This window comes from Echinops telfairi, unplaced genomic scaffold (genome assembly GCF_000313985.2).
Source record: "Echinops telfairi isolate 266 unplaced genomic scaffold, ASM31398v2 ScPeMD7_22;HRSCAF=79, whole genome shotgun sequence".
NCBI classification, from domain to species: domain Eukaryota; kingdom Metazoa; phylum Chordata; class Mammalia; order Afrosoricida; family Tenrecidae; genus Echinops; species Echinops telfairi.
The window spans coordinates 16,410,892-16,424,262 of NW_022103919.1; the positions used below are offsets into that span (position 1 = coordinate 16,410,892).

Genomic DNA, 13,371 nt, shown 5'->3' on the forward strand with positions numbered 1-13,371 from the left:
ATAAAATGATCTTAAAAAAACAAAACTAAGACCAATGGTTAAAAAATCCAGAGATACGAATGCTGGGCTGCCCTAGTGGCTGCTTATTGGTATGGTAACCCAAGCTGTATTTTGCAAAGAAAGGAAAACATGTGTAAGGATCCTGAACTCGCACTTCTTAAGGATTTCTCCTAAAAATCACTGCTGAGAATAATTTCTCCTCATCCCCTTGAAACTTCCATTGAACCTTTCCCATTTCTCCTCCTTGAGGTCAATTACTTGCAAATATGTCCACGAAACAATGTCCTATCTTATAAAGGACTTGTTGACCTATTGTTTGAATTTTCCATGAACACAGTTGAAGAGATGAAAAAGAGAAAAATTTTAAAAGATGTTGCTATTGACCTACTTGTTCCCAAAGGGGCAGCAAAATATGCAACACTTCCCTTGATAAGAAGCAAATCTATTCAAAGTCACCTGGAGGACCTGCGGGGTGTCTAGCCCTGAGGGAGGTATAGTTGGTAAGCTGTTTAAGACACACTCCTTGCCCTCTAGGAGCTTGTTATAGTCAAACTTCTTTGCTGCCATCAAGTTGGTCCTCAGCCACCCCATAGGACGAGGTAGAAATGCTCTTGTGAGTGTTTGAGGCCGTGGCTGCTCATATAGCTGCACATCGTTCTCCCATGGAGCAGCTTGTGGATTCGAACTGCTGACCTTGTGGCTAGCAGCCCAACACACAACTCACTACGTCACCAGGCCTCCTTGCTACAGCCAAGGGGTGGTAAACCCCTCAGGCGTGAGTCTAAGGAGGGAACCCTGAACCCACTAGGTCTGCAGTGAAAGCAGAGCTATGGATAAGGGGGTTGTAACCACAGAACCAGGAAATGGGCAATCAATAAAAAATACCCCAGCCTCTCTTTCCTCCCACCCTCAGCTCCAAAGCACAGCAGAGGCCCGTAGAAAACATCGTGTGCATGTGAGAGTAAACGAGTCCGTGGTTCGGTCCTTCGTGGACAGTTGGCTGTGGCCAGGTGAAGAGCCCTAGCCTCCTCAGAGTCCCCAGAGAAGTGACCGATCAGAGAGCGTGCTGTTCTGACGCGGAGAAAACAGAAGTTGGGGGAATTGAGACATGTCATCGACAAATTAGGAGATGACACCCCTGCTGAGAAACAAAGTGTGGAGTTTCAGCTCTGGAAAGAACTGGCCTAGCCCAAGGGGGAAATGCAGCAGAGATTAGAAAGAAATCTTTGAAATTGTGGGCAAGCAGCCAGAGGGTGCCATGTCTGATGGGCTAGACTCACAGGGGACACAACCTGGCTTGTTTGGCGTAGGTATGTGAAAGAGAAGGGGCATGCTTCGGGACACAGAGACAGGGAGCAGACGGGGGCAAGGGTGAGCAGTGCAGGCGTGCACACAGAGAACAACCAGGATGAGGCTCTTCTCCACCTTTCTTTCCATTCTTGTTTTCAAAAAAAAATAAAAAAGCTCTAGCCCTAGTAGAGCCTAAAGCAAACTGGATCACTTTGAGAAGAATGGGAATCCTGGAACGCTGTATTGTGCCCTCGAAGAATTTGTACACAAATCAAAAGGCAGTTGTACAAACAGAAAAAAAGGAGAGGCTGAATGGTTTCAGATCAGGAAAGGTGTGCATCAAGGTTATATCTTTTCACCACATTTATTCAGTCTGGATCCTAAGCAGATAATCTGAGAACGTGGATTATGTGAAGAAAGATTGGAGGAAGGCTTGTGATAGGCAACTACCTGTGATATGCAGGTGACACAACCTTGCTTGCTGAAAATGAGGAGGACTTGAAGCCGGAGCTGATGAAGTTCAAGGCCTTCAGTGTGGAGTACAGCTCCATTACAACACAACATAAAGAAAACCAGAAATCATGGCAAACGTAGAGAAGGTTGAACTTGTGGAGAATTTCATGGTACTTGGGTCCATAGTGAATGCCCATGGAAGCACTCATCAAGAAATCGAATGCCACACAGCAGTGGGCACGTCGGCTACACCAAACCTCCGCCAAGTATTGATGAGCAAAGCTGTCTCTTTGAGGGCTGGGGTGAGACTGACTCAAGCCATAGTGTTTTCGATCACGTCACACTCTTGTGACAGGTAGACAGTGAATACGGAAGAAACCACAGGAGATGCGTTGTTGGCAAAGACTGCTGAAAGTACCGTGGGCTTCCAGAAGAACAAAGGAGTCTGTCCTGGAAGAAGTCCGTCCAGAATGTTCCTCAGAAGCGAGGATGGCGAGCCTTTGTCTCAGACACTGGGACATGTTGTCAAGGGGGTGACGCCAGGCCCTTGGTAAAGTTGAAGTTCATTGACTGTCAAGACTGTGGATGGACACAATGGCCACAAACGGAGCTCAAACATGACAACGCTGATGAGGATGGTGCAGGAGCAGGCGCTGTCTCCTTCTACTGTACACGGGTCCCGGTGGGCTGGAATGCACTCGATGGCACCTGCCAACAACCAGAGCCCTGGTAGAATAAAGATCAGGCCTAAAGGATTTCAAACATCTATGTGTATATACATACATACACATCTATATGTGTATATTTAAATCTGAGAGAGAGATGTGAACACTTTGTAAGGCTGTTTCGGAACATCATGGAGGCAGGTAGGTTGATGGTGATACAGATAGAGTAAGGTAAGCTGTGTAGTGATCACTGTTGAATCTGATTGATGAGTATAAGGGAGAAGAGATAGGGTTGTCCTCAGATGCTAACTTTGATACATGGTTTAAGATATAGAAATTAATAAACAGTTAATGCTAAAGTTATTCTATTAACTTCAGAATGTCCAAAGTCCTTTGCCCCTTTTTAGAAACGCTTTTGCTGCGAATGCAATGCCAGTGCCCAAAGCAAACCATTCACACGCACACACAGACCCACGAATCCCCTGGCGCCGTGCGGTGTCCATCACTTACCCAGGGCCTCCCTGTGCTTCCGGCCCCGCGCTGCCCCTCACCCTGGGAAGGTGGCCCTGGGTCAATGCTGCTACAGTCCCAGAAATCCACCGGGGCAGCTCTCCTCTGTCCTGTAGGCTTTGTCTCAACTCAGCAGTGACTCGATGGCAGTGAGTTGAGAGTTGAGATTAATTACTGTTCAGCTGGGCCCTGAAGGTGAAGCTATGCACAAGTGAATCAGAATTTTGAGATGTAATTTCGGAAAACCCTCAGATTTGCTCTTTAAAGACAACTGAAGCCTGGGAGGAAACATATTACTAAACACACATGTCGCTCTATGAGGTCACCGTGCTTATCGGCCTGGCTAATTTCCCAGCCCAGTCCTGAAGGAGTTAACAGAGTCAATGAATGAACTGAAAGCATTTAGAAGTTGCTTCTGCCTGGACCGGCCCTCAAACAATTTATTTGATTTGCTTCAATGAATTCAAGAAAGAGAAAGGCTTTGGGCCATGTTTCATCCTGTCAGAACATTAAAGCACCAAGAAATTACCTTAAGTACCTGTGTGATGGATTTAATTAGGCCAAGTCCACAATCAGCCCAGAGGAGCAGCTAACACAGACTTTCCAGCGCTCCGGTTCCAGTCCAGGTCTCCCCCAGGCCCCCATCCCCACTCCCAACCCTGGGGTCTGGGAGTCACCCCTGAGGGACAGGACATCCTCTTTGCCCAGCTCATTAGCAGTGGCCTTCGCCTTCTCCTTTTCTTCCCTGTGAGCCGGGCTGGACCTGCTGTTAGTCATTTGGCCACCAGAGCTCACCAGTCTGTGTGAGTGAGTTCGGTGCCTCTAATGGTTCTGGAGAGGGCCTGGCAGCCGGTCCCAGACCTCGTTCGAGATGACTTTAATGCTTGTTTTTCCTCAAGTGCAATGGAGTCCCCGAGCAAGGCCTCGATCCTTCTCCATTAGGGGAAGCTCCTTGGTGTCTGTGGAAAACCGGCCGATTGGCGTGAGATTTCCAGTTCCTTAGTAATTGCACTTGGACGGGGAGAGGGAGGGGCAGGCTGCACAATGTATTTCAGTGCCTGCCCGTAAAAGTGCACCGATGTTCTTCTCTCCATCTTTAGGAACACGTTGCTCTAGGAGAAGTTGGGCATGTCTCTCGTGCATTTCTTAGAGAGAGGTGAAGGAGGGAAGTGGCTTATGGGCTCAGTCCTTTTTCACATTCAAGCACTCAAGTTTGAAAAAAGACAGTCAGTCCTTTTCCTCTGTAAACACGCCAGTATCACACCGTCTGCTTCCCCCTGCTGTTTCTGGATGGTTTTAAATGGTTCCACTTGAGAGTATTAAATTACCTCTCCCGAGAGAAATGATTTCCCCCCAAGCCCATCCCTCACCTCTTCCTATGAAGCATTAAATGATGCTGCATTTTACCTCCCTCTTGCAACAGAATTTAGCAAGAGAATGAGTCCCGGAATAAACATGCCCCAATTCTTCTCTTTTCAAATTAAATTCGTGAGGTAGCTTACCTGTTTAATAACGTTCAAAGGTTTTTGTGCCATTTGTCTTCTACGTAGACATCTGCTTTGTTTTTAAAGCTCCCTGCCATTGCGTCAATACTGACTCATAGCCACTTGATAGGACAGAGGTTTCTGAGACAACCAACCTTGACCAGAATAGAAATACTCCTCTTTCTCCCATGCAGAGGTTTCAAACTGCCGGCCTTGCTCTGAGTAGCCCAGGGGGTAGCCCACCATGCCACCAGGGCTCTTCCCGCCGCCGCACCCCCCCCCATTTAAATTATTCCTTGAGAAATCTTCTAGCTCATAAACCAGAACCAAGTTGCAGAAAAAGTATTCGCCATTGGCATTAGTGCCACCCCACCCCTACCCCCAACTCTGGACTGGGAGTACAGTTCTGACCTGGCACACTGGAACGCAAGGGTCGGTGTTCACATGGACAACCAACAGGTGTGTGTCAGTGTCTTAGGACCGGTACTCTCAGAGCTGCTGTGGGTTAAAAGGACTGTTCATTCCAGTGGTGCTGGGCAAAGCAAGGAGGAGGCTAGGAGGCAAGAGGTTGAGAATACAAGAACAGGGGTGACTTTCTGTCTTCTGTTTCTGTCTTGAAGTCCACTCTCCTTCTGAAGTTCCCCCAAAATATATGTTGAAATCTGTTTGATAGCAATCATCTTTTAAGTCTTAAACAGGGCAAAGACAAGAAGGAGTCATCTGGATGAGGGAGGCCATCGGCATGAGGCCATCAGTGTCCCAAGAATTCAGTCATGAGGCTAAATGACAAAGTGTGGAACACGGTGGAAATTCATCACAGAAGCGTGATTGGTGGCAGATGAATTCATCACAGTTGCACCCTTGGGGAAGAGACCCTGGTGGCCTATGTACGCTAACACGGATAAGCAAAGTTTCAAAGATTGGTTCGGGGCCCTCAACCACTTTGTTTAGGTGTTGGCCATACATTCCTACCTGAGCGCGCCAATAGCCAGCAAGAGCATGCCCGCCCAGGAAGTCCCTCAGAGCAAGAATGTCCCTCCCTGAACTGGCAAGGGAGATGCCACCCACTTTGCCTGAGGACAAAGGTTTTTTTATTTTTTTTTTAACATTACCAGTCAGGAGACTGTCGTTCCAACAAAGGAATGCAGCATAGTTTAAAATCACGAAATGTGTGCATCAGGGCTGTAGCCTTTCACCAAGCTCATTCAATCTGTAGGCTAAGCAAGTAATCGGTTGCCATGGACTATATGAAGAAGAATGTGCAGCAGGATTGGAGGAAGGCTTATGGACAACCTTCCATATATATAGATACCACAACCTTGCTTTCTGAAAGCCGAGAGAATTTGAAGTACTTACTGTTGAAGACCCAGGACTGAAATCTCTCGTTTGGTCTACAGCTCAATCTAAAGAAGACACACATCCTTATAACTGGACCAACAGAAAGCATCATAAGTGGAGAAACGATTGAGCACAGCAAGGGTCGCATTATACTTGGCTCTACAAACGACGACTATGGAAGCAGCAGTCAAGAAACTGAACAACTTATTTGTGTTTGTTTTACTAGTTTTATTGACACATAATTCACGTACCATGCGATTTCATATCAAAGCGTTGTACAATGTTCACCACAGTCAGCCCCTAACCAGTTTCTTCCTTCTGGAGCTCATTCCTACAAGCTGCCCATTTCCTTCCAACTTCCCCTCCCACACCCCAGTAATCCAGTTACTACCTCTAGAGATCCACCCATCCTGGACTTCATATACTGGAAAAGATACCACCACCCCAAATAAACCAACCCAACAACAGTAGCAAAATAAACCAGAGGAAAATCTCAATCGCAAAGAAAGTAGGAAATGTTAAAAACCTACATGGGTCAAAAGAGAGATCAAGTGGCCAGGTGTTAGTTTACCCTAACCGGTCCTGCGACAATCCACTTCCATTGCACTCTGCACTCCAGCGAGGCTATTCACATCTCGGGCCCGTGGCCAGAGGGAATTCCCTGGAGGCTCAATTCATGCATGTTTGCCCTTCATTTTGTAAAAATATGAAACAACTTTAAAATGGGTCAAAGGGAGATCAAATGATACTTTAACTACCTCTGTCATAATCCATAAGCCACGTATTTCATTGGGCAAATCTACTGCACAAGACCTCTTCCAAGTTTTCAAGAGCAACAATGTCACTTTGAGGACTAAGCTGCCCCTGACCCCAACCCAGATGCTTTGAATTGCCTCGTATACATGCGAACGCTGGACAACAAACAAGGCAGACCACAGAAAAACTGAGCCTTTAAATGCCGGCGTTGCAGAAGATCGACACGATCGTAAACTGCCAGAAAAGGAAACAAATCCACGCCGGATGCAGTACAGCCCTATGCTCCTTAGAAAGAGGCATGGTGAGACTCCATCTCTTGTTGTCGGGAGACACCATGCTTGGTGACGTAGAAGGTTCGCCAAGCAGATGGGTGACTATCAGGGAGAGAAATTAACACCATGGCTGCAACAGTGCACTCAACCAATAACCGAGGACCGCACAGGACCAGGGAGTGCTCAACTCTGAGCACCCAACTGTTCCCACCTGAGTTAGACTCAGCTCAGTGGCAATGGGTTTAGGCTCTCTGTTCCCAGTTTGGGATAAACAGTTTGCTTGCTTTTAGCAGAATTTGTGAATACGATGTAATAACTTGTATTCTTCCTACTATATTGCAAGGAAAACAGGAAAAAACAAACTGTGAAAACATTACCATGAAATTATCTATGGTGGAACTACATAGGAAATCAGCCTCCGGAGAACACCCCCTATCTGAAATTGAGGGAGGGGAGGAAAGGGGTCACTAAGCAGAGTGCTTGGGAGAGAGCAGGAGAGCGGATCAAAGGCATCAATCTGACTTGAACAGTTAAAACCACCGTCAGCAGATTCCCCCCTTTTGATGCAGGCTGGCCCTGATCTGGTTTCCAAATGTTTCTGTATTTTTGGTGTGTCTTGTTTGGTTTGGGTTTTGTTTGTTCCTATTAGGGGGCATCTCAGAGGTCATCGGAGGTCACCCTCTTGAAGTTGTGTTATATGCTTTTTCATTTTTCGGTATATGAAAACCAGGATTGAAGAAGCTAGAGGGACAGTAAGTAGAATAAAGGTTTTAGGGGAAGAAGGGACTGTGGTGGGAGTGGGGGAAGGGGTAAAAGGGAGACAAGACTGTGTTGAGTCCATGTGGAAAAAGAATGTTTGAAAAAGGATTGTGGTAGCAATTGTGCAATTCTGCTTGATGTGACTGGACTATGGCAGGATATGATGTATGTATTCCATCCCCATTAATAAAAAGTGTGAAAGAAAGAGAAATCATCTATGTACTACTGTATGTGTGTACAGTCAGAACTTTTGGAAGCCCAGATGCAACCTAAAGTCAGGAAATGCTTGCCCAGATGACATGGGAAATCTGTTTGCAGTGTCCGTAAGCCAACTTGATCACTATCTGACACAACTGTGCTTTGCTTATCCTTTGGAAGCCGATCTTTCCCTAGCATAGTGTGGGCATGCTGATAAGTAAAAGAATTTTTTCCCCAAAGCCCGTGCATTCAGCAGCCTGTTTAACGTTCTGGAAATTCAGAGACCTCCATTTGACTTGCCTGTTGCCTGGGCCTAGTGGTCCCCGAACCATGAGCTTCCCCCCAGTAGACACTGGTCAGTTTATTTGGAACCTGTGTCAGGCTCTGCCAGGCCTGCTGCTGAGTCCGAATCTGGTCCCAGGGACGGCGTGACTATTGTTTCCCATGTTTTATCTCTTGTTTCTGGAGCAATAATAAAACCAAGTCTAGGTACGGACAGATGAACAAGGGCTGTTCTGATACTTAGAGCTATTTCAGCAAGGCACCATTTTAAATTCTAATTTCATCTGCTTCTCCTCTCTGCCTGGCTTTAGGGTCTTTGATGATGGCCGCTGCATTTTAAACTGTCCTTCATGGAAGTATGAATTCAAGAATCAGTGCCATCCCTGTCACCACACTTGCCAAGAATGCCAAGGGAACGGCCCTTCCAACTGTACCTCTTGTGGAGTCGGTGAGTGTCTTCGGGGTCCCTTAAGAAGCAGAACCGATGAATTATTCATACACTGATAGAGACAGAGGATATATGAATGTGTGTGTGTGTATATATGTATATATACACTATATAGGTATATGAATATATACATACATATACTGGTGTGTTCTGTCTCTATCAATGTAGACATATCTGTATCTCTAGATAGATGGGTAGATCAATAGAGACAGATATTTTAAAGGAATTGGCTCACCTGATGGTGGGAACTGGCATATTTCAAATCACTTTTTGCCAAAGTGAAACACTGGCGATTTCTTCAGGCTTATGTCTCAAAATCAAGAGTGGGAGTTCTGGCCGAATATTTATTTTCTGTCTGGATTCAGAACACATTTTAAGGAAACTCCCTCTTGTTTCCTTAAGGCCATCCACGGATTGAAAGAGACCCACCCACATTATGGAGGGTAGGGTAATCTGCTGCACGTGGCCTGAGTGATTTGCTCACGCGTATCCACTTCACAGCAACACGTAGACCAGTGTTTGAGCTGTGGGGATCTCAGCCCAGCTAAGGTAGCACATGAAAGTAACTCTCAGCTGCTACAGCATGATGAATGCAGTCAAGGTCATTGATTTGTACATATAAAAACTGTTGCATCGGCAAATGTTCTATCAAATATATATTTCACACACACACACAAAATAACAAAAAAATAGCACAATGAGTGAGTCTGCTCTCTTGCTCCTTTTTTCTTGCCTCAAACTTATCCTTCTGTCATTATTTGGCTTTTCTCAGAAACCTTGTCTCTGAGATTGAGGAGGGCAGGTGGGGTAGTTTGTTTATTGTGCCAACCTGGCCAATAAACATGTGCGGTTCATGGAAGGGTGGAGAGAGAAATGGCTTGGTGAGCCTCGTCTTTCTAGTTCTCGGGTCTCTTGCTTTCTGATGGTTGGACCAGGGTGCAACTGCCTTAGCCAGTTCCCTGCTTCAGCTGGCAAGGCTCACTTCCTGCAAGACATCCCCAAGGAGAAGCCACATGGACCTACCCCGATGCAGCCCTGGGTGCTGGAGCAGCCGTGTGGAGACCCCTGCCAGCGCTGAGATGCTTATACATTCACTGACTCGGCTTTCCTCCTGCAGTCGGTATCATAGTGTGTGTTTTGTGAGATGGAGGAGGACTTTGTGGATTGGTGTTGGACATATGGGTTAATGTTGGACTTGTGGGCTTGGGCAGCACTGGGCTGGGATATTTTCTTGATGTGCATTTGCCCTTTATATAAAACTCTCTCTTATACATGAGTTTCTGTGGGTTTGTTTCTCTAATGTACCCAGACGAACACAGCAGATCATATGGTAAAGGTCGTTAGAGATAGTGCACCCCATAGGGCTTTGGCTTAATGTCAGGACATGGAAAACCTCCTTCACATGATTGCACACTCAGATTCACTGGCCCCGAGGACACACGAGAGAAGTCAGGTTTTTCCAGGGAAGGAGAATGAAGGCCGTGGAAACGTTACTCAGAGAGCTAGAGAAACGGCAAAGCTACAATGTGGAGTAGAAATGAAGCATCAGGAAGTGAAGGAAGACAGAAGACGCATTCAGCCGTCAGGAGGAACATTGTCTTCACACACATCTGTTCCACCACTACTACAAAGAGCTCGGTGCCCCCGAAGCAAAAACCTCTCCCTCCTTCACGTGTTTTTTTTCTTTCTTCCTTTTTTTTTTGTAGTTTTCTTGACATAATTTTTCTATTTCCATTCTTACAACCCTGCCTTGGCTTTATTAGAGGAATGCAATTTGTTATAGTTAGAATTTGGGTTGAAGGGATAGATTTTGAAGGGCTCTGCCATTTAAATTACATGGATCCTGCAAAGAGTGGTCACTTGATACCTTGACCATGGCCAGATTCTCTCTGAGTCTGAACCAGAACACTGTTGAGCTTTGGCCATATTGCTGATGGCTTCCGGTATGGATGATCTTTCACAAAGCCCGTAGATTTAAAAACCTTGCAGAAACCCTTGGCTCCTTGCCTGGGGTCTCAGAACTTATTTCCCCCCCTCAGGATATAAAGGAACAGCTGGCCAGTAGCGGGGTTGATATTTGTTATTAGGCATTAAAGCTTTCACAGGAGACATGAGACAAAAGTTAAAATGCGAGGAATTCTGAAAGAGGCTCAAATTAGTTTTCACTCATACTGAAGAGTAATTCAGTGCGACCAGCGTGTTTCTGGGCAGCTGATGTCATTACAAGGAAAGGTTAACCAATGTAAAGGCATTGGATGCCCGTAGGAGGAGAGAATGATGAAATGTAGGAAGGGAAAGAGACAGCTAGGAAGAAGAAAGACTGAAAGACCCTGAAAATAAATTCCAGGAAGTTTATTTTAAAATTTCACTTACTGAGCGTTTGTTAAAATCTATAGGATTTTAGGGGCCTTATAGGATGGGGTCGAAGTGCCCCTGCGAGTTTCCAAGACAACATTTCTAAAGCAAGCCTCATCTTTCTCTGGAGGAGCTGCCGGTGGCTTCCAACTCTTGTCCTTGTCATTACCGCCCAATGTGTAACACACTGAGACCCCCAGGGTTTGACTCATAGCAGTCAGTTTGGTTCTTTGGTTATAACACTAGCCAACCACCCACTGTGGCTTCTAATGTGGTCTATCGAATTTAGTTCATAATAATGTGTTACTATTGGCCCTGGTCAAGAAAACTACAAAAAAAGGAAGAAAGAAACAGAAACAAACGTGAGGGAGGAAGAGGATTTTGCTTCGGGGGCACTGAGCTCTTTGTGTGGTGGTGGAACGATTTGGACAGGGGTAGCAATAACGGGGCACATTCCTGAGTCTAATCACTGACAGTGAATTACACATATAGAAGTTTTTTTGGAAAAAAAAGAATGGAATTGGAGAACATTCCCTCCAGTATCTGAGTCCATTGCCGTGCATATTTATTCAAGGATAAAGGATTCAGTTGGATATTTGGGCATGCTATCAATATTGCCAAATACTAAAGCACGCACTTACTCATCCAATCATTCAACAGATCTCCTGCCTGAAGTTCCACACCGTGAGTGACTTAAACTACCATACTGTCATCTCACAGTTTGGGAGACAGAAGCCCTCATTCAGGTTCAGTAGGAGCATGATCGCGCTGAGGCTCCAGAAGAATCATCTGCTCCTCCTCGCTTACCTTCGGGCAGCCTCGGGTATTCTTGGTGTCCACTGTAACCTAAGGCCTTTTTGGCTTTGTGTTAGTCTGGGTACTTTAGAGAAACAAATCCACAGAAACTCATGAATAAGAGAGAGTTTTATATAAAGGTTAAGTGCGCATCAAGAAAACATCCCAACCCAGTGCTGCCCAAGCCCACAAGTGCAGAAGTGAATTTGGGCTGATTTAATCCACTGACTTGCAGTTTCTGTATTCGCATCACGGGGTTGTGATGGGTGGGGCAGCTGCCATCCAGTGGCTCTGACTCACAGAGCCTATCGAGATAACAGAACGAAGCACTGACCAGTTCTGCACCTTCCTCACAACCACTGCTCCATTCGAGGCCATGGTTGGTTTTTAAAATCATTTCATTAGGGGCTCATACAATTCTTATCACAATCCATCCATCCATCCATCCATCCATCCATCCATCCATCCATCCATCCATCGTGTCAAGCACATTTGTACTTTTGTTGTCATCGTCATTTTCAAAACATGTCCTTTCTACTTGAGCCCCTGGTATCAGCTCCTCATTTTTCCCCCTCCTCCCCTCCCTCGTGAACCCTTGATCATGTATAAATGATTATGACTTTTTCAGGCCTCAGTGTAACTTAAGGAGAATTTTTACTACATCTTCAAAGAGACAAAACAACACACAGACACAGGCACTTTGTCGGGATGAGGGAGGCCCTCGTTGAGCCCATGGTGAATGCCCTGTTCATCCGTACGCTCATCAGACCTGCATTTTGAATGACGCTCAGAGGCTCTGTATTATCAAGCGATAGAGCACATGACGAACGACACGAACTTTGATTTTTCTGGATAACCCTCAGAGCACCGGGTACAGAGACTGTCAAGATGGTTTTGTGCCCTTGGCAAAGGACATCAAATGTGCCCGTTGATGCACACGGGAGGGGAAAAAACCCATATTTTTTGTTTTATTTCAAATAACAAAGGGAGGAAAATAATGTCATAAAAATACACACAAACCCACCTTGATAAATATTTCCGGATGGTCCACCCTGCCAGGCTGATGCCACCAGCCCAGGAGGCACCCCCCTCTGTGCATTTCCCCTGCTCCCACTGTGCTCCACACCTCCCAGCCGTCCGGAGCCAGCCCAGTGGGGTGGGGAACTGTACCACTGCCATTCAGCTCCTCGAAGAGCAGTATTTCTACAGCAGGATTTCACACACCCTGCCCACTTCAACACACCACATTGCATGGTTTGGGTGCATCTATATAAACTTAGGTTAATTACCTGGCATTTAGTTTGCTTTGCTACTATTTTAATTCAATTTATTTCTGACACTTATCAAAGTTGGCACCTCATTAAGCCTAGCCCTTCAGACACTGCCTGAATAGCCGACCACTTAATTTTCAGGACAGTGTGGGTGACTCTGCTCCTCCCAAGGACACGCTCAGGGATGGTGATACCCCGACTTCCATTCTGCACAGATGCAAACTCCAGCAGGGTGCGAGTAAGCAACCTCTAGGTTCATCTGTCTTCAAACACCAAACTCACTGCTATCGAGCCAGTGCCAACCCATAGAGACCCCACAGGACAGGGTATAACTGATCCTGAGTTCCCGAGACTGCCAGTCTTTAAGGGAGTAGAAAATCCGTCTTTCTCCCATGGAGCAGCTGGTGGTTTCCAACGGCTGACCTCGCAGATCAAAACCCAATGGGTAACCTTTACGCCACCAAGCCACCTGCATCTGTATTAGTCTTGATTATA

The 13,371-nt window shown here is 46.0% G+C and overlaps 1 protein-coding gene across 1 annotated transcript in view; it reads left to right on the forward strand.

Annotated features, from left to right (window-relative positions):
* PCSK5 (proprotein convertase subtilisin/kexin type 5) overlaps positions 1 to 13,371 on the forward strand; it is a 525,106-nt gene that overhangs the window by 400,190 nt on the left and 111,545 nt on the right. The window contains exon 28 of the mRNA XM_045288529.1: positions 8,319 to 8,455. Coding sequence (XP_045144464.1) covers positions 8,319 to 8,455 — 137 coding nt within the window. The remainder of the gene's footprint in view (positions 1 to 8,318; positions 8,456 to 13,371) is intronic.